Source organism: Protopterus annectens, chromosome 6.part0 (genome assembly GCF_019279795.1).
Source record: "Protopterus annectens isolate FY-2018-M chromosome 6.part0, PAN1.0, whole genome shotgun sequence".
Lineage (NCBI taxonomy): Eukaryota > Metazoa > Chordata > Ceratodontiformes > Protopteridae > Protopterus > Protopterus annectens.
This window is the reverse complement of record NC_056737.1, coordinates 1840643621-1840669246: the sequence shown is the minus strand read 5'-3', so window position 1 is coordinate 1840669246 and position 25626 is coordinate 1840643621. Positions and strand designations below refer to the sequence as shown.

General features: G+C 41.6%; 1 protein-coding gene across 3 annotated transcripts in view; it reads right to left on the bottom strand.

Moving 5' to 3' along the window:
- Window positions 1-25626, bottom strand: part of GLS (glutaminase) — a 1896678-nt gene that overhangs the window by 48609 nt on the left and 1822443 nt on the right. For all 3 annotated transcript variants that reach the window (XM_044075191.1, XM_044075190.1, XM_044075189.1), the window contains exon 15: window positions 4566-4627. In XM_044075191.1, coding sequence (XP_043931126.1) covers window positions 4566-4627 — 62 coding nt within the window. The remainder of the gene's footprint in view (window positions 1-4565; window positions 4628-25626) is intronic.

The window sequence follows — 25626 nt, the reverse complement described above, 5'->3', positions numbered from 1 at the left end:
GTGGAGCAGGAAGCATCTGATCAGTTGTCATATGAAGATACTATGAAGCCTTCCACAGGAAACCAGTACAAAAGTTCAGCTGGAGTTGCACAGCAAGGGAAGGAACAGGAAACTGTGGCAACTCTGACACAGTCAGTGTTGTGGAGTGATAGGCCAGTGAGTTCCCATATGGCACAGGATGAAACTGAAGAGAATGTGGCGCAGGAAGATGCTCTTGAACTTTCTGTAGAATGACTGCAGGAAATGAAGAACAAGGAATGTGCCCTCAATTTAGAACAAAAGGATCTAAGAAAAGAGTTGCCTGATTTATTAAAGGTAGACAGACATACTAAGATCAATGAAAGAAACAGACTACAGAAAGTCAATAAAACCCAGAAAGTCAGAAGTTTGATAAAACAAATGAAAACAGTAATTAGGACTGCACATAGAAATTCATGCAATATTACAGAAGTAAACAAGATATATTACTCTGCAAATAAATAAATAACAGATAAAGCCTTACCACAAAAAACACAAGGCAGTAAAGGAAAGGAAGGGGGGAAATCAAATGCCTTCATGAAAGTATCGAATAGAGAAAAACTATAATGCAATTAAGACAAGAGGTGTCAGTGCTAGAAGAGAACAGAAGATGGAACAGATCAACAAATACTCAGAAAGACAAACACAATACAAGCAATGTGTAGTATCAGAACAGATCAGGATCTATCGTGCACTATTGCAAATAATAAACTAAAAATATCAGCACAAGCAGAAAAACTTAGAAGATATGCAGATAAATATAAAGGAAAAGTACAAAATAAGCAATTTATTGATGACCCAAAAACGTTTTATAGAGAATTAGGAAACAAGGCAAAAGGAATTGAAACACCACCAAAAAAAGAAGAAATAGTTACATTTTGGGGAAATATCTATGAAGATCCTGTGGAACATAACAAAGATGCTAAATGGATATAAGAAGTAAAATAAAGAATAAGAAGCTCAAATGTACAGGATATGAAATGGAATGAATTAACGGCCACAGAAATTGAAACAAAGTTAAGAAAAGCTCTTAATTGGAAAAGAGTTACCACCCATCCCGTTGTCACCGGGACACTCACAGGTTAAGCCCTGTCATCCTGTTGCCCACAAAGTGAAGCAGTGGGACTTTAAAAGTCCCGTTTTCCGATACACGCTGAATTGCCATGGAAAAGCCGAAAATAATTCATTCTTTTCCACAGCAATGCAGTTACATCACCAATCTGGACCTGCAGGCAAAGGTATTCCTTGTTAGGTCCAGGTGGTATAAATCATGAAGCAATTGGCTACACTGATTGAATGGGCTGGGGATTCCACTAGGAAGAGCCCTACAAAGGTCACAGCTGTAGAGTGGTTTTGTATTAGTGCTTCTACAGCTGCTATGAGTTAGAAAAAGGACTGAGATTTTCCAGCTATCTAGGAAGCCAGCCTTGAAAGTAGATGACAGAAACAGAGGGTGAGATGTAAGGAAGTAGAATACTCACCTATTAAATGGACACACAGACACACACATGTGCAGCACGTACACCTCTCTCATTTCACTCACCTACTGAACACACACACACCTCTCTCACATCACTCACCTACTGAACACACACACACTTCTCTCACTTCACTCACCTACTGAACACACACACACAAACACACACACACAAAACTCTCTTATCTCACTCACCTACTGAACAGACATAGACAGACACACATGCATACCCCTCTCATCGCACTGACCTACTGAATGGACACACATACATACTTCTCTGATCTTACTCACCTACTGAATGGATACACACACACACACACACACACACACACACACACACACACACACACACACACACACACACACACACACACCTCTCTCTCATTTCACTCACCTACTGAACGGACACGGGGACACACACATACACCTCTTTCATCTCATTCACCTACTGAACAGACACACACACACACCTCTCTCATCTCACTCACCTATTGAACAGACACACACACATAAACACACACCTCTCTCAATAATCACACACACACACACACACACACACACACACACACCTCTCTCATCTCACTCACCTATTGAACAGACACACACACACACACACACACACACACATTATACTTCTCAACCTTTTTGCTCAAGAGATCTGGACAAAGCCTGACACAATGGTGGAACAAAGGCCCAAAAATAGGGACACATTTTAAATACTGCTCTTATAAACTTATAAAGTTGATAGAATAACAACAGGATTTGTGTTAGCATGCATTTTCTGATGGATATAAGTCTAAAACTCAAATGCATGTCATTCTTTAGTGGCTTTGATCCTTAGATCATATTAGGGGGTTCTAAAAAAAACAAAAACATTTTTTATGAGGAAGAGACCAAAAAGATGAGACCAAAAATCTGGACAGTCTGCAAAAATATGTACAGTTGAGCGGTATGACACATACTAACTCTTGTCTTGATCATCCACTGAACGGACACACATACCTCTCTCATCTCACTCACCTACTGAACGGACATGCACACATACCTCCCTCATCTCAGTCATCTGCTGGACGGATACACATACACTTCTCTCATCTACAGACTGGACACACACACACACACACACACACACACACACTTCTCTCATCTCCAGAGTGGACAGACACAGACACACACACACACAGACACAGACACACACACACACACACACACACACACACACACACACACACACACACACACACACACACACACACACACACACACACACACACACACACACACACACACACACACACACACACCATTCTCATCTCACTCACATACTGAACCCACCCAACCCCACACACATAGCTACTGGACACACATACACAACTCCCACATCACATGCACCTTCTGAATGACACACACACACACACACACACACACACACACACACACACACACACACACACACACACGCCGCTCACTCACTGAACGAACAAACATACCTCGCTCATCTTAGTGATGTTGGACACACACTTCTCATTTCACTCACCAACTGAACAAGTTTCTGGATCGTGCACTCGATTTTCCAATCCAATTCTTTGTTTAAAATCAAAAGCGAAAGAAGCCAGTTCCAACATTTAAATCTGTATTGTTGTGTGTGCGTCTTTAGTAAGGCGCACGCAAAGATGCACTTCATGTATAGTGCATCCTTAAAGTAGAAATGTGCCTTTTTGGCAGCACATTTTCTGATTTAAACAAAAGCATTTTAGAATGTTTTTTCTTTCTTTTTTACAGAAAAAATTCTGGTGCCAGTTTGTATTGCGGTTTAAAAGGGGAGGGGTTGCGCCCCTGTGCCAAGGTTTAAATCCGCCACTGCATACAGTTCCATTAGTAGTAGGAGCAACAGTCTTATAAAAAAAATGACAATCTCACTTAGATATGAAACCAATGCATGTAATTCCATACGAATTGCAGAATGAGTCATTACTGGACACATTGCAGGTGCTATGAAGAGCACTTCTGGATAACATCAAAGATTGAAACAATATTAATTTCATGAACTTTATTAATACTTTGACTTAAGAATGGGGCCTAATCCCATCATAGTATTAAAAACCCAAAAGACTTGGAAAAGTTTAAAAAAATTATTTACATTAAATAGGAACAAGAAATGTACTAACTAGTTCCTTGAGAAAGTAGATGATGCATAAAACAGACCACCAAACTACATTAAAGCAAGCACTAGTTTAGATATTTTTAAGAATAACTTGGACACTTATTATGGGAATGACTGTTTTGGTACATTGGCGGGTTAGAAATGCATTATTGCCTGTGCCTGAAATATTCTTATGCACGTAAATAGTTGTATGTTTCAATCTTGGGTTGCCTGGGTCAGGGTTAGCATGCTTTACTAAGTGGGCAGGGCTCTTCCTGCTCCTCTTTAGTAATGTATGCCAACCCTCACCCTGCCCCCTGCACCTTACCTTACAAAAACTAAATACTACCATTATTCAGTCAAATTTAGGCTAATGGTATGGAGGGATTTAGTGTGAAGATCACAATAAGATACTGTTTCCTCTTGTGACTTTCTGCAGGTTTGATTTTAATGCTTTTCGATGGTATGAATGTTTGATGTTTTTATCGCCTGTGTTTTCTTTTTGGCATTTAAACATTTTGATATCCATATTAAATCATATATTGCATTTAGCTTTGCCCCTGTGGCCTCAGTCACCTTAGTTAGCAAATAAATTTGACAAAACCCAAAAGGGTCAGAAGTCTGCTAACAGCAAATTGTCTCTTTCACCACAAAACTACACAGAGACACTTTCCAGAATGCACAGTATACGCTGATTCTAACTTTTTAACTTAACTACTGTTTCGGTTGGGCGTCAAGCTGGCACCTCGGCACCCGTAAAAAATCTACTGCCAATCATTAGCAGACCGGAGTTCTGCTGTGGCGACCCCTAACCGGGAAAAGCCAAAAGAAAAACAACTGTTTCATGATAAACTATGCAATACAGAACATTTACAAACAACCTTTTTTTTTCCTTTTAGAATTCTTCCTCAGGTGACACTGACTTACCTTCTAAGTGCAGATACATCTCCAGTGAATGCAGCGAATAGGAGATTTATTACAGATTTCACCTGTAAAGGCACAAGAGTACACATAAACGTTAAACTGAGAAAAAATTAATATGAAGAGTGTAACTTAACATGCACACACACACACACACACACACATTTCATATATATATATATATATATATATACACACACACACACACATATATATATATATATATATATATATATATATATATATATATATATATATATAGACATTTATGTAGCAGTGAAAAAAAAGTACTTCAAGGCCTTAATTATATTACTCAGAAAAAGAATAGCACTTACATACCAACCCAAAGCATATAAAATTACAGGCAGTTCTCTTGAGATGTGCTGCTTCAAGCTCAAATAATTTGTGTTCATTTAAAATATTTTACTCAGATTCAAATTCAGCTGTGAAACTTGTTTTACCCAATAATTTTTAGTGATAGATCTGCTTTTGAAGTAAAGTTGATCAATGACCAATACATTCCTTTAACTTTACTGCTACAGACATACATAAAGCATATAGAGCTGGGGACGTTTTGCTTTGTTTACATCTGGGTCCTACAGTATCCAGATCAAATGATAAGCCCTTTGGGGCTTAGTTTAAGTCCATGGCTTTGGCACCAATCATTTGTCTGTGTAAGCCCTTTTTGTAGTATATCAACATCGTTGGGGACCTCTGACTGCACCCAGTTTGCAGTCATTAGCGAACTTCATAAACCACAGGCCATCTATTTTTGCCTGGACTTCTGAGAAATAGATTCCAAACAGTAGAGGGCCCAGCGCATTTCCTTGTTGTATACCACTAGTAACTGGTCTGCTGGTAGACGTGGAATCCCCAGCTTTGACTGTATGTGTTCTTTAATGGCAAGCAGTGGCGATGCGAGATTTACCAAAAAAAAATGATGCTGTATTTCTTGGCAATGAAGGTAAGTTCATGATTAACATGCCAAACATTTGTCTCATCCAGCTCTTACTGGAGAGTTTGAGTATTAGAATATTTGGTAACAGGCCTCTCTTCAGAAAAACTGCTTTGTCATAGTCCCTTGACAACAGTTTCCATGTCAGAGAAGTATAAGCCAAACAGAAAAGAGCTCTGTGAGATACCATTGGTGACATTATTCTGTCTAGAACAAATAACCCCAATCTGAATGACACAGGTTATGATCAGAGATTCAGTTAGCTATCCAGTAGATTCCATAACGGGTTAATCTTAAACTGAGGGAGTTTGCCCATAATCTTAGCATGACATAATATTGAAAGGCTTGGGAAGATCTAGGCAGGCAGTCTGGACTGTATGCCCTTTGTTCAAAGCTTTAGAAACTCTTGAATAACTCAGCTAGGTTGAGCTGGCATAATCTGCCTTTTACAAAGCTGAACAACTGTGTTTCCAGGGATATATTAGTTCAGCTATAACAAGTTCCATAGTCCAGCAAATAAGATCAGTTTGAGTAATAGGTTTGTAATTCAAATGGTCAGCAGAAGGACCACCTTTATGAACAGGCATCCAACTGCCATTTTCCATACTTTAGAACTGGAAATGCAACCAGTGGAATGGCCTCAATGTGAAGAAATGAGGGAGGAGTTTTGCCAGGTGGGACTTAGTGATTCTTAGGAGACATACTGTGAGGACCAACTGAACTGGTATTTTTAATTCTAAAAAGCATTGATAGGAGTCTAGAGTCATTTTAAGAGGGGAGGCTTGAGGGGAAATTGGGGCAGGCAGGGGGCAGGGTGAAGCTCAAAAAGAGTATGTCTGCAATAATGTTGGTAATGTCTTTGAGGTTATATTGGGAAGTACCATTTGAAGCATGTTGAGTATAGAACTGCAAGTTGTTTCTAAACTCCCTAACATATATAAAGAAGCTTTATGTCTGTCTCTTGAATTGGCTGCAACCTTAATTTCACAGTCAATCTTGCATTTCCTAATGAAAAGCCTAAGGACTTACTTACCAGTTTTAAATTCCTATTACAATGATGAAGTGGAAAGCATTTGTAGACGGCCAGGAGCTTAGACTGCATTAATGTGGGAGTTCCAACAGATGGATTTAGTTTTGAACTGTTTTTCCTGCATTTTTTACCCGTGTGCTTGCTGACCATCAAATAATCTCCCAATCAGAGATAGCTCATGTACTGCATACTCAAAAATTTTTCCTGGGATGAGGGTAACAAAGTACAGTTTTGTACCTACCATAAATGTAGATGTTCGAGTGCTAATACAGCTGCAGTCATAACAGATGGGTTCTCCTGCTGTCAGGCGGGTCCTCGGTCGGCCGAATTCCAAAGTCTAGGTCCGGCGTCGGTTGTCGTCGCTTCTTCCCTGACGTCAGTGCAACAGGGGTATAAAGGAACCAGCCGACGCCATTTTCTTCAGTTTTTCTTGCCCCAGATGTCAGGTGCCCCCAGAAGGAAGGCAATACATAAATTTGTGTAATAATGCAGTGCAATATAATCAAAATACAGTAGTTGCAAGCAAATACATCATAAATGAATACCCCAATCAGGTTGTATGAGGATGTGTTAGCCTATAGGCCTGTCCCAAGAGGGGAAGGAGGGAGGGAAACCTGGACTGCAGCTGTATTAGCACTCGAACATCCACATTTATGGTAGGTACAAAACTGTACTATGTTCATCGTGCATACAGCTGCAGTCGTAACAGATGGGTAGAATCCCAAAGCTAAGAAAGGGGTGGTAGGCACTAGGTGGAACTAGGAGGAGCCAAAATGCCCTGCAAGACTGCAGTGGCAAAGCCTGCTCTAAATTTGGAGTATAATGGTAGGTTGCAGTGCTTGGAGAAGGTATGCACAAGTACTCCAAGTGGCTGCTTCCAAAATATCCTTGGTAGGAACTCCTCTGAGAAAGGCTGCAGAGGTGGCTGTGGCCCTGGTGGTATGAGTTCTAATGCCTGTAGGTACAGTTTTGCCATGAAAGGAATAGCAAAAACGTATGCAGTGGGCTATCCATTTTGAGATTGTCTGTTTGGAAATTGGCTTTCCTTGAGCTCCTACCGCATAGGCCACAAAGAGCTGTTCTGATTTTCTGAAAGGCTTTGTTCTGTCCAAATAATAACGCAGTTGTCTGTGGATGTCCAAGGAATGTAGTAATCTCTCCCCTTTGTTTTGAGGATTAGGATAAAAGGTAGGTAAATGTATGGCCTGATTTAAAGCTACCCTGGATACCACTTTAGGCATAAAGGACGGGTTGGTTCGTAAGGAAACTCTGTCCTGATGGAAGATGATAAAGGCTGGACAGCCATGAGAGCCTGTAGTTCTGAAACTCTACGAGCTGAGGTGATAGCCAGAAGGAAAGCTGTTTTCCAGGACAAATATTGCAAATCTGATGAGGCAGCTGGCTCAAAGGGAGGCAAGGTCAGTTTTTCCAGAATGAAATTAAGATCCCAAGCAGGTATTGGTTGTTTCCTTGGAGGTCTTAAATTCTTAGCCCCTCTGAGGAACTGTCTTAAGAGAGGGTGAGAGAATAAAGGTGGATCAGTGTTGTATTCTGCAGAAATGGCTGAGGCATGGATTTTGATGGAGGAGAAAGAAAGTCCACTGCTTAGCAGTTCAGCCAAATATTGTAGTATTTGAGGTAAATTCAGTTTTCCAGGATCCTGGCCCTTTTTCTCATTCCAGACACAAAAACATTTCCATTTTGCGGAGTAAGCTTTTCTAGTTGATGGCCTTCTGGCCTCCAAAATGACATCCAGCACCTCCTTGGAGAGTAGGGCCTGTTGTGATGCTAAGGAATCTTCCATGCGGCTAGATTGAGTGTTTTTAGCTGGCTGTGAAGAGTTTTGAAGCTGTGCTGAGTCAGAAGAAGAGGCATTAGAGGCAGGGTCCATGGTGGGGAATGCGTCAGGCTCCTCAGGAGTGGGTACCAGTGTTGCCTTGGCCAGTCCGGAGCAATGAGAATCATCTTTGGTCTGTCTGCTCTGGTCTTCAATAGAACTTTGGGCAGCAGAGGAAGAGGTGGGAAGGCATAAACTGTCATTGATGTCCAACTGAAAGAGAGAGCGTCCACTCTCCAGGCCTTTGGATGGAAGATCCTTGAGCAGAATTTTGTCAATTGATGATTTTTGTGGGAGGCAAAGAGATCTATGGCTGGCCTTCCCCATTCTTGGATTATTTCTGTAAAAACTTTTGGATGCAATTTCCATTCGTGTGGATCTGTCATATTCCTGCTTAGGTTGTCTGCCAGTGTGTTTTCCTTGCCTGGCAAGTACTGTGCTTGTAGTTCCATTTGTAAGTCCATGGCCATGTTCCAAAGTGACATGGCCAGTCTGCATAGGGGTAAGAATGTGTTCCTCCCTGTTTGTTTATGTACCACATAACTGTGGTGTTGTCCGTTCTTATCAATAGTTGACCTGGTTGTAGAAGGTTCTTGAAAGCTATAATAGCATTTATTACTGCTAGCATTTCTTTTTGATTGATGTGCAGGTGCTTTTCTTTTTGGGACCATTTGCCCTGAATGCACCGATCTGTCATGTCGCCCCAGGCGTAGTCCGTGGCGTCTGTTGTGATGACTTGATTTGCTTGAGGCTTGCTGAATGGAAGACCTGTGTTTGTTCGGCATGCTTGAGCCCACCACAGAAATTCCTTTTGCAGACATGGAATTAGTGGTATTATTGTTTCCAAACTGTGGCTGTGTGGAGACCATATGTTTTTCAGGTACCATTGTAGTTTCCTCATATGCAGCCTTGCACATGGGATTAGTAAGATGCAAGATGCCATGAATCCCAGAGCCTGCAGGATTTTCCTTGCAGTCAGCCTGGTGTAATTTGCTAGTGTTCTGAAGTATTGAATTAGTTGCCCCTGCTTCTCTGGCATGAGGTAGGCCATCTGGGTGTTTGTGTCCAAATTGGCACCCAGGAAAATTATCTTCCGAGAGGGTATCAGCCTTGATTTCTTTTTGTTGACTGTGTATCCCAGAGAGTTCAATAACATTATTACATAAGCCAGATGTTTCAGAAGAATGTGCTTGCTGTCCGCTTGGATCAGGCAGTCGTCCAAATAGGGGTATATTTGTATCCCTTGAAGTCTGCAGTAGGCAATTACTGATGCCAGGCATTTCGTGAATACTCTGGGCGCAGTAGATAAGCCAAAGGGCAATGCAGAGAATTGATAATGGGTTGAACCTGCAAGAAATCTGAGGTACCTTCTGCAATTTTGTCTGATTGGGACATGCAGGTATGCCTCCTTGAGGTCCAATGTTACCAGCCAAGACTCCTTGCCCAGCATGGGAAGAAGTTGCTGTAGAGTGAGCATCTTGAATTTTGGTACAAGCAGAAATGTGTTTAGGATGGAGAGGTCCAAAATAGGTCTCCAATCTTTTCCCTTTCTTGGCACCAGAAATAGCCTGGAATAAAAACCTTGACCTTGTTCGGGCGTAGGTACCTCTTGAATAGCTTTCATGTTTATGAGCTCTGTAATTTGCCTTTGTGCCTCTGCCCTTTGATTGTGTGGCAGGTTTGGCATGCCTCTCATTTTTGGAAGGGTGTGAAAATGGAATTTGTAGCCTCTGTTTATAATGTCCAGGATCCATTTGTCCTTTGTGACAATATGCCAATTTTTTGAAAATAATGCCAGCTTTCCTCCTAAGGGGGCTGCCATTTGAGACCTGGTTGGCATGCAAAGGGTAAAGTCATTGGGTTTGCTTTCTGAAAGATTGCGAGTTGTCCTCACCACCTCTTTGTGTAGGAGCTTGCCATTGTCTGCCTCTAAACGATTCTTGGGTTTGTCCTCTGCCCCTCGGGCGCCTGTATCTGCCTCTTTGGGGTCTGTCTGTGGCAGGAAAGGACCAGTTTTTGGAAGGCCAATTTCTACTAAAACGTGGGGGTTGAACCTGTAGAAATTCTTTCACAGTTTGCATTGATTTAGCCTTTTCCTCCATTTTCCTTAATACCTCCTCAGCATTAGCTCCAAATAGTACATCCTTTTGAAGAGGGGCGTCTAGTAATTTAGCTTTGACATGATCAGGCAAGGCTTGTTCCTTGAGCCAGGCATGCCTACGTATGACTGATTCTGTAACAGCAGCTCTACATGAGGCCTCTAGAGCATCAAAACCACATTGTAAGGTATGCTTACCCACTTGTTCTGCACTATGCATCAAATCCTGCAACTCCTTCAAGTCTGGTTGCTCAGGTTGTGACATTTTACTTTTCAATTGTGATAACAAAAACTGCTGGTATTTTAGCATATGAAACTGACAGTTTAAGGCCCTCATGGATAAGGTAGCCGAGGTATATACCTTTTTTCCCCACCTTTCTAAGGATCTGGAATCTCTCTCGGAAGGCAATGGATTTTTAGCAATGGAGGCCTTAACTCCCTTGGGCCCCTGTGAGATGGTTTCTGGGTCAGCAGCATGGCTTTTGTATAGAAATTGGTGTGAGTCAGGAACCCTGTAGTACCTGTCAGGCTTAACTGGAGCTGGAGGTAGAGAGTCCGGGTTAAGGCAGGCCTCCGAGTAAACATCATCTAGGATGTCCAAGACAAGAGGTATAGCCAGAGGCCTGTGCTGAGGTAGCAATAGAAATTCCCTGAGCCTTTTCTTAGAATCTGAATAATCTTGGCCTTCCCAGTGGAAGTGTTCCCTTAAGGTATGCAAAGTTTCCCCAAATGAGTAATCCTCAGGGGGGATACAGAAGGGATGGACTCCTCTGCATCAGAATCTTCAAAAGGGGAGTAAGAATGTTCCTGATCATCAGAGTGCTCTGAAATAATGGAGCCCTGATCTGAGGAGGGGGAATCTTCCTCCACTCTGGGCATTTTCTCCGGTGGGGGCTGAGAACCTCTGATAAGAGTAATTAAATCCTCAGCCATTTTAAGCATCTGTTTCTTATGCATGGGGCCTGGAGATGGGCCCTGTGTAGCTGGTCTCTTAGAGTGCATGGTTGCTTTAGACTTTGTGACAGCCTTGATGGAGAAAGAAGAGGAAGGTCTGAAGACACCTTGAGTGGAGGTGGACCTGTCCACATTCTGAGTTTCAATGCCAAGAGTGGCTTCGGTATCTGTAGTCGGGGTGTGGGCCGAGGAGCCTGCGACCTCGGGCACAGGAGACACCGTCAAAGAAGTGTCATCGGTAGTCAGGGGCTGCGTAGGCGCCTCGCTGAGAACCGGACCACGTGTAGTCGGCTTTGGCGTGGTGTCGGTAGAGGCCGCGGACCTTGTGTGTCGGTCCTTGTCTTTGCGTTTTTTAGACAAAACCAGAGTCGGAGTATCCGACGACATAGTATAGTTAAATGCTTTCCCAAAATAATGCTGGGCAAACTCCGCCAGACGCTTAATAGTGCGTTTGTTGAATGTAGCACAAAAGCGACAGACCGAGACGTCGTGGTCTGGGTCTAAACAAGGTATACAGAGGGAATGGAAATCCTTATGCGGTATTTGCTTCCCACAAGAAATACAATTATTAACTTTGTCTGACATCGGTCTGAGGCAAGAAAAGTTTCCCCAACGGGGTACTTAGCTTTAAAGAAGAATTCGGTTTCCAAATTTTCGTTAATCTCAGGAGCTGGCCGACCGGCACTTGCGAACTGCTTCTGCTTCGGGCACCGTGCGGCAAGAAAGACTGAAGAAAATGGCGTCAGCTGGTTCCTTTATACCCCTGTCGCACTGACGTCAGGGAAGAAGCGACGACAACCGATGCCGGACCTAGACTTTGGAATTCGGCTGACCGAGGACCCGCCTGACGGCAGGAGAACCCATCTGTTATGACTGCAGCTGTATGCATGATGAACATCTGCTCACAGGAGGCCATCATTCATGCAGTGAAAAGAAGTGCATTATGCCCTTGCAGGCATCCAAACAAATGCAGCATTTCTGTAATGGCCTAACCTCGTTCTTGGGCAAGGGGATGTGCAATCTCTGTCATGGCAGAGATCCACAATGCCTTCCACAAACAAGTATATGCTTCTTCATACTCACATTGAAGGGTACTACCAGGCAGTAGCTTGTTGATCTTAGCTCTTGTCTCAGGCTGCAAATGTGCATTGTTGCCCCTCCTCTGAAGACCTGTAACAAATTTGCATCTGACTCTGCCTGTCCTTTCTTCTAGGATAAGCAAGCCCACTCTTTCTTGCCAGCTCCTTTGGTCACCCGAGCCACTGATCAAACTCAGGTTTCCTAAGCTGTATCAAGGTTTATTTCTAAACTTGCCATTATGCTAGTGTTGAATGAGTTTGGATGTCTCAATACATTTATGTGAGATGGAGTAAAATTCAGGCAGCAACTTCAGGTACAGGGTTGGCCTGGGAGTTCTACTTTTTATTAAATAAAACTCGTAAATAGTAAGTGACAGGTTTTGTAATAATAAATTCAGTATATAGAGGAAGAAGTAGGGACAACAGATCAGTTTTTTAGAGAGAGGGTCACAGCAAGATCGACTTAACTATGTTGGGATTACAAGCAATGTGATGCAGATGCATATGCTTATGAGGGTGAGAACTACAATACTGATACCTCTGGTGGGTAGGGGGCGGGTTTTCTGGAGTGGATGCATTTACAAAGTCTAGAAATCTCTGGGCATATTTGTTGTTGGTAGTATATGTTTGTTAGTTTACATGCAGATAGATGAAATCCCCCAAAGAAATGTATTTGGTTCAATATTTAACCTTTTTAACTGGTCATGATATTTAACATACCCTAAGTGGGGGCACAGATGAGGTTCTATAATTGAATATAACCTGATAATTAAATTGTTACTAGGACTTCAACCAGTTTCAGATTTGTATTGTGTGGGATCTAGCAAGAGACAGCAGCATTGCAACTAAATAAGGTTATTCCATTACAGATTTGGGTTGCTCTGAACCAGGGTTGCCAGATTTCCAAAATCACAGGTTGGGACAGCCACCATTTTGGGAAGAAAAAAAGGTTCTTTTCTTATCACCAAAAGTCAAGCCTATTAAATTAATAGCAATCTACAAAAAAAGTAGTATTATGCAGAAATGTACGGCATGCACATAACGTGTTATGCAGTCCATTTTACCCTCTCACAAATGCGTACTAGCCACATGTAAAAATATTTCAAATTGCTACACACAAATCACATTAGTACTGCAAAACTAGAATAAGCAAAGGCAGTTAATCATTCTCCACTTTCAAAACTGTGACAAAATCTGACATAAATTCTCTCTCCAAATGTGAAGCCAGGATCCACTTTCTCAAAACAGATACATAAGTTTTCACAATTAATTAAACCATCTACATCAAACATATATTCACCCAGTATTTAAATATACATACATATAAATAAATATACATCTGTTTGTGTGTGTTGTATACATATATATATATATATATATATATATATATACATATCTCACATGCCTGTGTATACAGGTATAAATCACCAACCCACCCGTGAACATACATGTACATGAGAAACACAAAAGAGAGAGAGAGAGAGAAACACACACACACACACACACACACACACACACACACACACACACACACACACAACACAGAGAGAGAGAGAGGGACACACACAAGAAACATAAGGGAAGATAGTGCATAGAAAGTACATGAAGGCTGGAGAGATTCACAGAAATTTCTATTTGTGTTATTCAGTAGTTAAGTGGTACTGTTTAAATGATTAAATGATCAAATTTAAAAGGAAATAATACGATCTGTAAATATCAATGGTTTGATTTGACGCAATACCTCTCAAGTATCCCAGATTTTATCTCTAAATTTTGTCCTGTAGCTCATGAAAGTTGTTGATTTGTGACAAAATGGTGAGGGTTAAAAGCATTACATAATTCCAGGCATTATCGTAATATACATTTTGTTCATTACAAAATGCACAGTAATACAAATCCATTTAATCTGTCATCCTTTTAAGTTAATTCTGTCACTAGGGTCCCTGCTTTGAGGCCTTTGTAACTGATAATTTTTGCCTTTATTCCTAATTTTAGGGAACAAAGATCGAGAGCTGTGGTTAGCTCCCCTATTTCCCAAACAATATTGTCAACTCTGTGCTGGGTGGTGTGGAAGGGTGGGAGCCTGTGCCCATGGTGTGTGTGTGCGGGGTGGGGGGGGTGCTCAAATCTTCCCCTAATAATCACAGATCCCCTTCTAAAAAAGTTGTCCCCCAGGGTCACAACATTTGTGGGGAAGGTGAACAAACGTAACCAAATCCTAATCTTCACAATCACCAAAAGAAGTAAAACGTGAAACCAACATCTATCAGTTCATGCAGAAAGTAATAAACAGATGGACCAGGGACCACAGAGAAATGAAACAGCAATAAAGATAACCTTCTTATGGGGGTAGTGGCTGTAGCAACAGACAAAGATTACCCAAGAACACAATTTAATAAAATACCCACTCATATCAATTAAAAAGTAGCCATCTAGATCTTCTACATCATATACTACCCCAGTGTAGTAATAAATGTTTTACATGCAGAAGAGGAATCACGACAAATAATATATCAAGTATGCAATATGATTCTTTATTTTAAGTAATAACGTCCATTGTTCAAAAACTTCTACATTTTCAGTAGATACTTTACTTCACATTATTAATCCAGGTAATGACAGCTTTTATAAAAGAGCTACGAAAAATCCAAGTTGTCATCTTTAAGATCCTTTTCAAATGCTGCATTATTGCAGTATGTAGAGCACAGGATTATTGACGTTACTTTATAAGAATGAAATTGGGCTCCTATCACTACGCATGCTCCTGCCGTGGAAGTTGTTATGCGCTTTATACCATAGGTACTATCTTCAGTGCATAAACGAAGATTATTTCCTCTACTGTATCATCCCTGACCCATAGCAGCAGTCTGCATTTAAAGTGGAACACTTACAAGATTTCTGCAAATATATAGAGCTGAGTATATTTTACTGTATTTTCTGTATTATAGAGCTAAATTGTTGCTTATATATCTGTTGTCTTAGTGTTCTGCAAATATACAGAGATCAGCATATATTTTTTGGGTTTTATAATTTGCACTCTGATTCCTCACATCTCTGTTGAAACTTTTCCCCACCCCCTCATTGTGGTTTCTGTTGCTTCTGTGTTGTTAACTCAAGGTTCCCTTAATTTGAACTGTTAATAGCAGCAGTCTGCATTTAAAGTGGAACAGCCTTACAAGATTTCTGCAAATATATAGAGCTGAGTATATTTTTCTGTATTTTCTGTATTATAGAGCTAAATTGTTGCTTATATATCTGTTGTCTTAGTGTTCTGCAAATATACAGAGATCAGTATAAATTTTTGGGGTTTTATAATTTGCACTCTGATTCCTCACATCTCTGTTGAAACTTTTCCCCAACCCCCCTCCCTGTTCTGGTAGTAGTTTAAATTTGGTGGCTTTTGCAGTGCCCGCCCCACTGTAGATTTGATCTAGGACACTCCCCCAGTCCCATCTCTTTACCGCATTCTACCTAATAAACCCTTTCTGCACTTGCTTTTAGTCCTTTTTAATTTAATTACATTTTTTCAAACTGTGTGTGGACTAATATTGCTACATACTCAAGTGTGCCAGCTTACACTGCATATGAATTGTTTTTACTACTGTTTTTGCTACTTTTCTGGAAAAAAAAAATTGTAAGCCTGTTTCCTACCTTTCCTGTAATTAGTGTTCCAGATACAGATTTCCTGTATCCAGGACTATTTGTAAGCTTCTGAGCCCCCAAGCCTTTCTGTGTTGGAGGGAAGCCTTCTAGCTTATCAGTGGGAGTGGTAAGCACTAGGTAACCAGTCTACCACATAAGGAGTGGTTCTGGCCCAGAATTTGTAGTTATTGGCTTTTTGGGCGGTCTTCCATCTCTCTCAACTTACTGATTTGAAGGCCTGCATTTGCACTTGTTTCTGTCCTGTAACTCCTGGGCCCATCTCATTTGCTCACTCAAAAAAAAAAAAAAAATCTGCTTTTACTGTATTTGTGTTTCTTCCTACTTTATTTTGCTTTTGCGTCATCTTAAAAGTACTCAGTTGTATTTATTACTGCTTGGTGTAACTCATTCTTAGCCTTTTAGTTTAAGCACTTGGGCTTCAGACCAGTTGTTTTACATTAGGAAGGTTTGTGGTCTGCACTGTGGTGGCAGGACAGGTAGCTTACATCCTTCTAAGTTGGGAACTGCTGATTGAGGGCTCAGTGTCTGTTATTCTAAAAGTGTATTAATTCTGGTTTAAGCATTTGGGCTTCACGCCAGTTGTTTTACATTAAGAAGGTTTGTGGTCTGCACTGTAGTGGCAGAACAGGTAGCTTACATCCTTCTAACTTGGGAACTGCTGATTGAGGGCTCGGTGTCTGTTATTCTAAAAGTGTATTAATTCTGGTTTAAGCACTTGGGCTTCAGGCCAGTTATTTTACACTAAAAGGGTTCGTGGTCTGCACTCTTGTGGGAGAAGAAGCTGGACTCTGCCCTTCTGAGCTGGGAATTTCTGGTTAAAGGCTTATAGTGCCTGCATATTTGAACTGCTTCTTACTGAAATTGGTACACCTTATTTGCTGTAGCATAGACTTGATCCAGGCCTCCTGAATCTAGCTTTGTTTGTATAACTTGAGCACTAATCCAGGCATTCTTTAGTAAATTGTATTTATTACTGCTTGGTAGTAACTTGATTAAAGTGTAGCTATCATTCTAAGTCTTTTGGATTAAGCACTTGGGCTTCAGACCAGTTGTTTTACATTAGGAAGGTTTGTGGCCTGCACTGTGGTTTCAGGACAGGTAGCTTACATCCTTTTAAGTTGTGAACTGCTGATTGAGGGCTCAATGTCTGTTGTTCTAAAAGTGTATTAGTTCTGGTTTAAGCACTTGGGTTTCAGGCCAGTTATTTTACATTAAGAAGGTTCGTGGTCTGCACTCTTGTGGGAGGAAAGGCTGGACTCTGACCTTCTGAGCTGGGAATTTCTGGTTAAAGGCTTATAGTGCCTGCATATCTGAACTGTTTCTTACTGAAATTGGTACACCTTGTTTGCTGTAGCACAGACTAGATCCAGGCCTACTGAATCTAGCTTTATTTGTATGCTGCTTGTTTGTTTGCTTGTTATTTCCCTGAAACGCTAATTCCACCTAAGACGTGGCTTTTCAGCATTTCCGTGGATCCCTAGTGATATCTGCATTGCTTACTGTACTTATTTCCTTGTTTCACTTGAAAGAAAGTTACTGTTTGTCGTTTTTGCATTTAAGTTACCTGAAACACATTGCATTTAAGTTACCTGGCACTTGCTCACTAAAGCAATTATATAAGTCAGCACTAAAATATTAAAAGCACTACACCCTCACAAACTCCCCTTGAGTACCTCGTTCCCCATTGGCCCTTTTTTTCAATTATAAAGGAATTCCCAATACTATTCTAGCATGTCCAAAGTCAGTTGTCAATCTCCTCTCCGGTCCAGCTGGTGAATCTGGGAATCTTGAGGCAATGTTACAACTGCCTCATGTACACAGACAACCCTCTCCTCCTCCCAAAAAATTCCAACACATGTGAGAGATGCAACCATATAGCCATACTGGAGGCTAAGCTCTCTCGACTCAGTACTGGCGAAACCAGTCAGGAGGAGAAGGAAGCCACACTCACTACAATTCCAGTCTCACATAGACCTACCACGACAGCAAACTTAACACATAAACACACAAAAATATACTCGGAGGCTCTAAATAAAAATCTGCCTAAGCAGCAGAGACCTCCAAAGCAGACACCCAAGCAACCGCTACCCCAAAACAAAACACGTGCAACACATAGCGCACAAAGCAAGTGTGCCGAACAGTCACAGCCCTTAAGGCTAAACAACACACCTGATACACTTGTAATAGGTAACTCTATTGTCAGGCACACTGACGTTCCGCTCACCAGGCTGAACAAGGAGAAGGTCACGGTGAGCTGCCTGTCAGGCGCTAGGATCCACCACATAACACAAGCACTCAGGTCACTCCAAGGCAAGTACAAATATGACTCAGTCATTGTCCATGCTGGTATGAATGACCTGAGATGTACCTCCCTGGACTACATGAAAAGAAACATAGAGGAGCTCTCTGAGCATGTAGCCCAGGCCAGTATGACCCTGACCTTGAGTAGCATCATACCCTCACCAAGAATGATGCCACAATATGAAGACAAGATGATCAATTTCAACAATCGACTTAAGTATTGGTGTCATTTAAAGGGGATCCAATGCCTGTCAGCCTGGGATGACATGCTCGACAAGCCACGATGCTTCGCTAGGGATGGCTTGCACCTGTCACCACTGGGCTTTCGGATATTGGCAAAGGCTCTTACTACCCCCATAGTGCCTTTTTTAGGCAAGGCTCAAAAGACAAACCCACCTCCATAGGTATCACAAGGGATAAGAAACTAAGAGTAATGCTACTCAATGCCAGAAGTCTAAACCTCAAGATGCATGCACTCAAAACTCTCCTTAGCATGGAGAAAATCGATATCTGTGCAGTAACAGAAACCTGGTTCAAGGATCCAGAGAGCACCCCAGCACTACCAGGTTATACCTCATACCATGCTTTTCGGACCCAAAACTTGGAACGTACCACAAAAGGAGGGGGAGTATCAATATTCATCAAAGATACCCACACCTCCAGGTTGGTGGCACAGCACGAAGCATCAAAGACTATCCATGTGCAACTAACAGTGGGTAAAACTGCCTTCCAGTTTATAGCCTGCTACAGACCACCCTCCCAAACCCAGGAACCCCACTCGGCCTTCCTGAGAACACTGGAAAATATGAAGGTCTCTCCAAACACCATTATATTGGGCGACTTCAACTACCCAAACATAGACTGGGAGCATTACTCTAGCTCCAACACCCTAGCCCAAAGGTTCCTAGAATTTATAAACTCAAATGCTGTGGAACAACTTGTTACAACTCCCACAAGAGGGGAAAACATACTGGACCTGATCATCACCAACATGGGGACTTTATGCTCCAGACCAGAAGTGTATCCCTCACTGGTAAGATCAGACCATAAACTAATCTCACTGGATATTCACATCCCGACTCCACCCCCTGCCCTGAAAACCACAGTGAAAAACTTCTCTAAAGCAAATTTCACACTCCTCAAAACTGAGGTGGAATCCTTCAAAGCTCCCGGGCCTGTGGAAAATACGGCCCAAACCGCAGAATCCTTTATAAACGCATTCTATGAACACCTTCAGGAATGCATGGATCATGCAATCCCAAATAAAACCAAGACCCAATCCTCCAAAGGCAGACGTCCTGTCTGGTGGACCTCAGCCATAAACAAACTATATAACAGAAGGAGGAAGCTACTACATGATAGAGCAAAATCCCAAAAAGGGAAGGCATCTCTGATCAGTATTAGCAAAAAACTACAGGCACTCATAAAATCGTCTAAGGCCAGCTTCGAGAGAAAAATTGCACAGGACACTAAGGATAATCACAAGGCTTTCTTTAGTTATGTTAGGAACCTGGGTGGGAATTCCCAGATATGCTCAGAATTAGTCCAAAATGACAAAAAATACACCGAACCCACAGACATTGCCAACATCCTAGCTGACAGGTTCAGCGCAAACACCCCCACCACCAAAAGGGCAAATATTTATCCCAGCAGAGTGCTGCCCCCCTGACATCTCAGATGCTCAGGTAAGAGCTGCCCTCTCCAAAGCAAAAAACACAGCATCAATGGGACCAGATGGTGTCCCGGGCTGCGTCCTACATGAACTCCAAGAAGAGCTAAACCCAAACATAAAACTACTGTTCAATCTTAGCCTTACTACAGGATACGTACTAGCTTAGTCTGCAAAGCTATGGAAAGGATCATCATGGACCTCATAAATAAAGATATTGGGGACCTACAGACACTGGATCCTACCCAGTTCGGCTTTGTTAAGGGCAGATCCTGCCTCTTAAACCTGGTTGATTTCTTTGAAACAGTCACCAAGGCCATTGACAAGGGGAAGGTGGTCCACACTGCCTACCTGGACCTCGCAAAAGCCTTCGATACAATACCCCACTCGGGCATTATAGATAAGCTCACCAGCTTAAATATAAACCCCTATGTCACTAGATGGGTTGCAAACTGGCTCAAGGACAGAACCCACATGGTTAGAATTGCTGGAGCCATGTCAGACTCCAAACCAGTTACAAGTGGCGTCCCACAAGGCTCAGTTCTGGGACCTCTCTTGTTCTGTATATATTTCTCGAGGTACAGGCCAACATGGAAGGACTGTGGCTGACTAAGTTCGCAGGTGACTGCAAACTGGGCGCCATAATCGACTATCCAGCCGACACAAGCATCCACCAAAAGGGCCTCATAGAAACAGACAACTGGTGCCAAGCATCCTCCAAAAGGACCTCATAGAAACAGACAACTGGTGCCAGAGCCATGGCCTCAAGCTAAACACCAAAAAGTGTACAGTCATCCCCTATGACAAAAACAAAGTGCCCACAAATTACCACATAGGTGGTAATCCATTAAGTACAGAAGAAGTAATTAGGGACCTGGGGACCCAAGTTGATAGCAATCTCTCATTTGACAACCACGTGGCCAAAGTGGTTAGAAAAACATTTTATATAGCCCACCTAATCATGAAGGGATTCACATCTAGATCAGGGGAGGTCATCGTGCCTCTTTACTCATCCCTCATCAGGCCCATAATTGAGTACAATGCTCCTTTTGGGATGTACCTTACCAGACACCTGCAGCAACTGGAAAGACCCCAAAAGTACCTCACCAAGAGGATCATAGGGCTCAAACAGATGCCATATGCTGCCTGGTTAAAGAAACTCCAGCTCTACTCAGTGGCATACCGCCTGCTCAGAAGTGATCTGTGCCTGACGTATAAAGCCATGTCCAACCCGGAATTAATGGACATGCTGCACCTCAGAAAATCCAAATCCCATCGAGCTACGCTCCAAGAGACTTGAACCTCAGCACTGAAATAAATAGGACATGCTGGAGGGACAGGTTCATAACCCAGAGGCTCCCTTCACTCTGGAATAAAATCCCAGTCCAGGTTAGGCAGAGTCCCTCATTGACTCTCTTCAAGAGGAATCTTGATGAGTGGATGGGAGATCGTAGGTTTACCCCGGGTATCACTTCTGTGTCACTGTTAGACAGAGGCACAGTATACTAACCTCGAAAAAGGGCATAGCAAAATTAATTTAAAATGGGTGGCGAAAGCCAAACACGCTCTGCCTAGGCTTATAAATGCCCTAGGGCAGATAGCCTAGTATGAACCTATGAACCTATATGTTTCAGCCTTATATTGTTTTGTAATTAGCATTTGTAAGCATAAATAATTCACTCGGCTTAAGTTGTTATTCAAGTCCTGAGTTGAATGTTTTGGCATTTCTTTGAGAAGTATGTCTTGATTATCTGCAAAAGTTGCATCAATATGATCACTACAAAGAGGTTTAGATTGCATTAACAACAGAGTGAATTGCTGTGTGTGTTGGGGGCGGGTGGGTTTCTCATACGATTGAGACAGTAAAAACAAACGGTTGCCAGTGTTGTACTAAAATAGTTTGTGCAAACAGGTCATATAGGCCCAATGGACTATCCTGGTAAACCAACTGCAAATAAATAAATAAATAAAATAAATAAATAAATAAAATGCACATTTAAGAGTTAGCAGTATGGCAGACAAGTAAAAACTTTTTTTTATCAGCTGAACGTTGATTGCAAATTGTATTATATTATGTGGCTCACTGCTTTGAGACTCCTGGAAAAAATGGATTCACCAAGGTAATTGAACAGTCTGTGCTGAAACAGTCTAAAATGTATTTATTTATATTTGTCTAAAGCTGAAACTCCTGTTATAAAGAACCAGAAGTTTAAAACTGAAATAAAATTCTAAAATCCTTAACAGTTTTGTAAGTCCGGATACTGACGTACAAACACTCGGAGTTGGAGGCTTTTTGGTTCAATCAGGATTTTCAGAATGCAATGCAGGACTCGGGATTTGTCTGTTGAACTTGGGACTCTCCCACTCAAATCCACCCTGTAAATCTGAACACATGACAGACACTGAACCCAGGAAGAGAAGGAGCCCTGGCATTGAACAGCATTCTACCCTTCCTAGGAATGATACTTAAATACAAAGGTAAAATAATTGAGTTCAACAACTGATTAGAAAACTGTTATCATTCTAGGAGTCTCTTCTGTGACATGTTGCAGCTTATGGTACCTTAGGGATACAGGCCTGCAGTAGAGGTACTGCCCAGCAGTAGAAGTGGCTGTGGGTATGGTGCTAGCACTTTGGCTATAAGGATGATGTAAGCTAGGAGTAGGGTTGCCATCTTTCTTTGTGGCTAAAACCGGACTAAAGTCATGCCCCTCGCATCACCCATAACTCCACCCATTCCCACCCCCCTCTCCCATCCAGGCCCCACCCATTTTGTGACATCACTGTGAAATCAGCTGATGGGAATGCCCTCTTTTTCTGTTCCAGATGCCTGCTTTCAGCTGATTTCTTACCAGTTGCCATAAACACTGTTCAAAACACTCAGTGTGCATACTGTCTTCTGTTTTACAATACAGTGATTACAAATATTTGGATTTAATTTAAAATATTTATTTCAAATTTTATAGCACAAACCACTGATACACATTTGCTAAACAAAGCAATATAGTCTCACAATGAAAACAGACTTAGCATTAAAACTACTCTGCCTTTAAATCTCACATTCACCGACTATACAAAAATACTACACAAGCAGTATTAGAAATGCAAATATGATACATAAAAACATAATTACTCAAGTTCAGTGTAAATATTATGTGCAAAAACTATTAAACAAAATTCCTTTGCTAATTCACAATATCAAACAATGGATTTTACACAAGTAGTTACAGACTGGAGCAGAGAGTTAAGGCTACAAGTGGTAGTTCTTGTGGAACGAGGAGTTAACAGGTGCAATATGTGAAACGGGACAATAAGCAGAGTGGAGGTTGTGAAAATATCTTTAAGGGTGAAAAAGAAGATGTGGTGCAATATACAATAATTCTGCAAGCACAGTATTCCATGAACAACTAAACCAATGCCTCATAAAATTGTTATACTTTCTGATTGGTATCTGCCATTATTCAGTGACTTCAGTTGTCAATGACTTTCCAGAAAACCACAAGTTTATGAGGAAGAGATTAAAAATATGGGACAAAAATCTGGATATTCTACAAATCTTTTGAGAGTTAAAAGGTCTTAGAATGCATAGTAAATTCATGTATGCTGTCTGAATGGAAACTGGATTTTATGTTGCAGATCACTTGGTACATTTCATACATTTGTATAATAATAAATACATTTCCTGTTGCTGAATTACAGGCACTGCTACTGTCTCATGTTACTGTTACTGCAGTAATGTGAAGTGGCTATTATATAGTGTTGTCAAACAGGTATGAATTGTATACATTTGTAAAATTATGCACTTCATACAGAGGTTAAATGTTATGATCTATGCATGAGGTTGCTACTCTCTCCTCACTTAGTTAACTGTGCAAACATGAGTACTACTATAACCCTACCTCACAGGTCTTGCAAGTGGGGTCGCTGCCATTCCCTAAAAAAAAAAAACTTTCAGCCAAGAATCAGGGAGGAAGCCAAAATAATTTGGGGGAAGGGGAGGGAGGGAGATAAAGGCTTAAAAATAAGGACAAATTTTAAATATTGCTCTTAGCAATTTAGGGTTAGATAATCAGGTTTTGCTTAAGCATGCATTTTCTGAAGGATATAAAGTCAGAAATTAAAATGTCCATCATTACTTAGTGACTGCAATCCACAATGATTGCCAGAAAACAGGTTTTATGGATAACAGGTGTGAGGGTGCAGGCAGACATCGATCCCCTGCAAAAAACGTAAAAAAATTATTTGTGCGGCTGTTGAACACATCAGCATGAATAAGCATTCGTTACTCCAACACGTCACCAGGTATTGTGTGGTGGGCGACACTTGCTACTGCACACCCAATGAGGAACTCTTCAACTACATCGCCTAAAGAAGGCCACTTGTGCTACTACTGGCACAGGGACTTTTAAGTATAAACTGAGATTTTCCTGTTATACACGTGTAAATCACACTCTTTTTCAGACTATTCATGCTTTACTTTTCTGCTGTACTGACAAGACTGGATATTGCACACTTTTAGCTACGGTTCGTACGTACACCACTTTATCATCTACGGGGGGATAGCATTGTTAAACAGGCCCACAACTCATGAGTTTACCCATTCGCATTAGGCAATTAACCGGGAACATCATTCTGTAGTTTATACACTGAATGCTTGCATATATAACTGAAATAAAACAGACACATTCTAGCCACAGCTTGCCTACCTGCGTCCATCCCCAGTAATGTGTGTACAATGGATTTGTTTCAAAATCTCCAAGCTTTCAAGCTTCCACATCCACACTGTCACCCTGGGCTGACACAAGGTGGAGCAAGAGGCAGTGCTTGTCAGAGAACCGGCAAAGATGTTCACCAATGGCCCCGGTCATATTCCAATTCCAGAAAGGGAAGGGGCTAATCACATCCGCTAGTGTCATATATTTCCAGACAGTCTGGAGTCAGGTAATGGCTCTATTTTTAGCCAAAAAGCACACCGGGACCACAGGCAATAAGGAGGGGAGAGAGAGAGTAAAGATGGCGAGTGAGAAATGCTTCAGACCACGGCAGTGGCACAAAACCCGGACTTCAATGTGTCCGGTTTTGAATGAAGTTTGTAACCGGACAATTTTTCAGAAAACCGGACAGCTGGCAACCCTAGCTAGGAGGGTGTCTATGAGGCTCAGAGCAAGGATTTGTTTACTACCTCAGCATATGTAGGAATGATGTTGTGATGCTGTTTGCTGACTGATGGCATGACTAAGAAACTAGCTTCCAAATTAGACAAATAACTGCTTCTCTCTCAGCTGAAATCAGTACATGTCAGAAGTATTGGGCTGTCAGTAAACATGAGAGAGATGATATACTATAGTGGGAATATGCTGGCTAAGGATGAGGATAAAGCAGGCAAGGACACCATAGTGAAAAATAGCACTTTTTGAGTGCTGCTTAAATGGTACAGGCCAGAGTTACACTGGAATGAAACTGCAGAGATGCGGATGTACA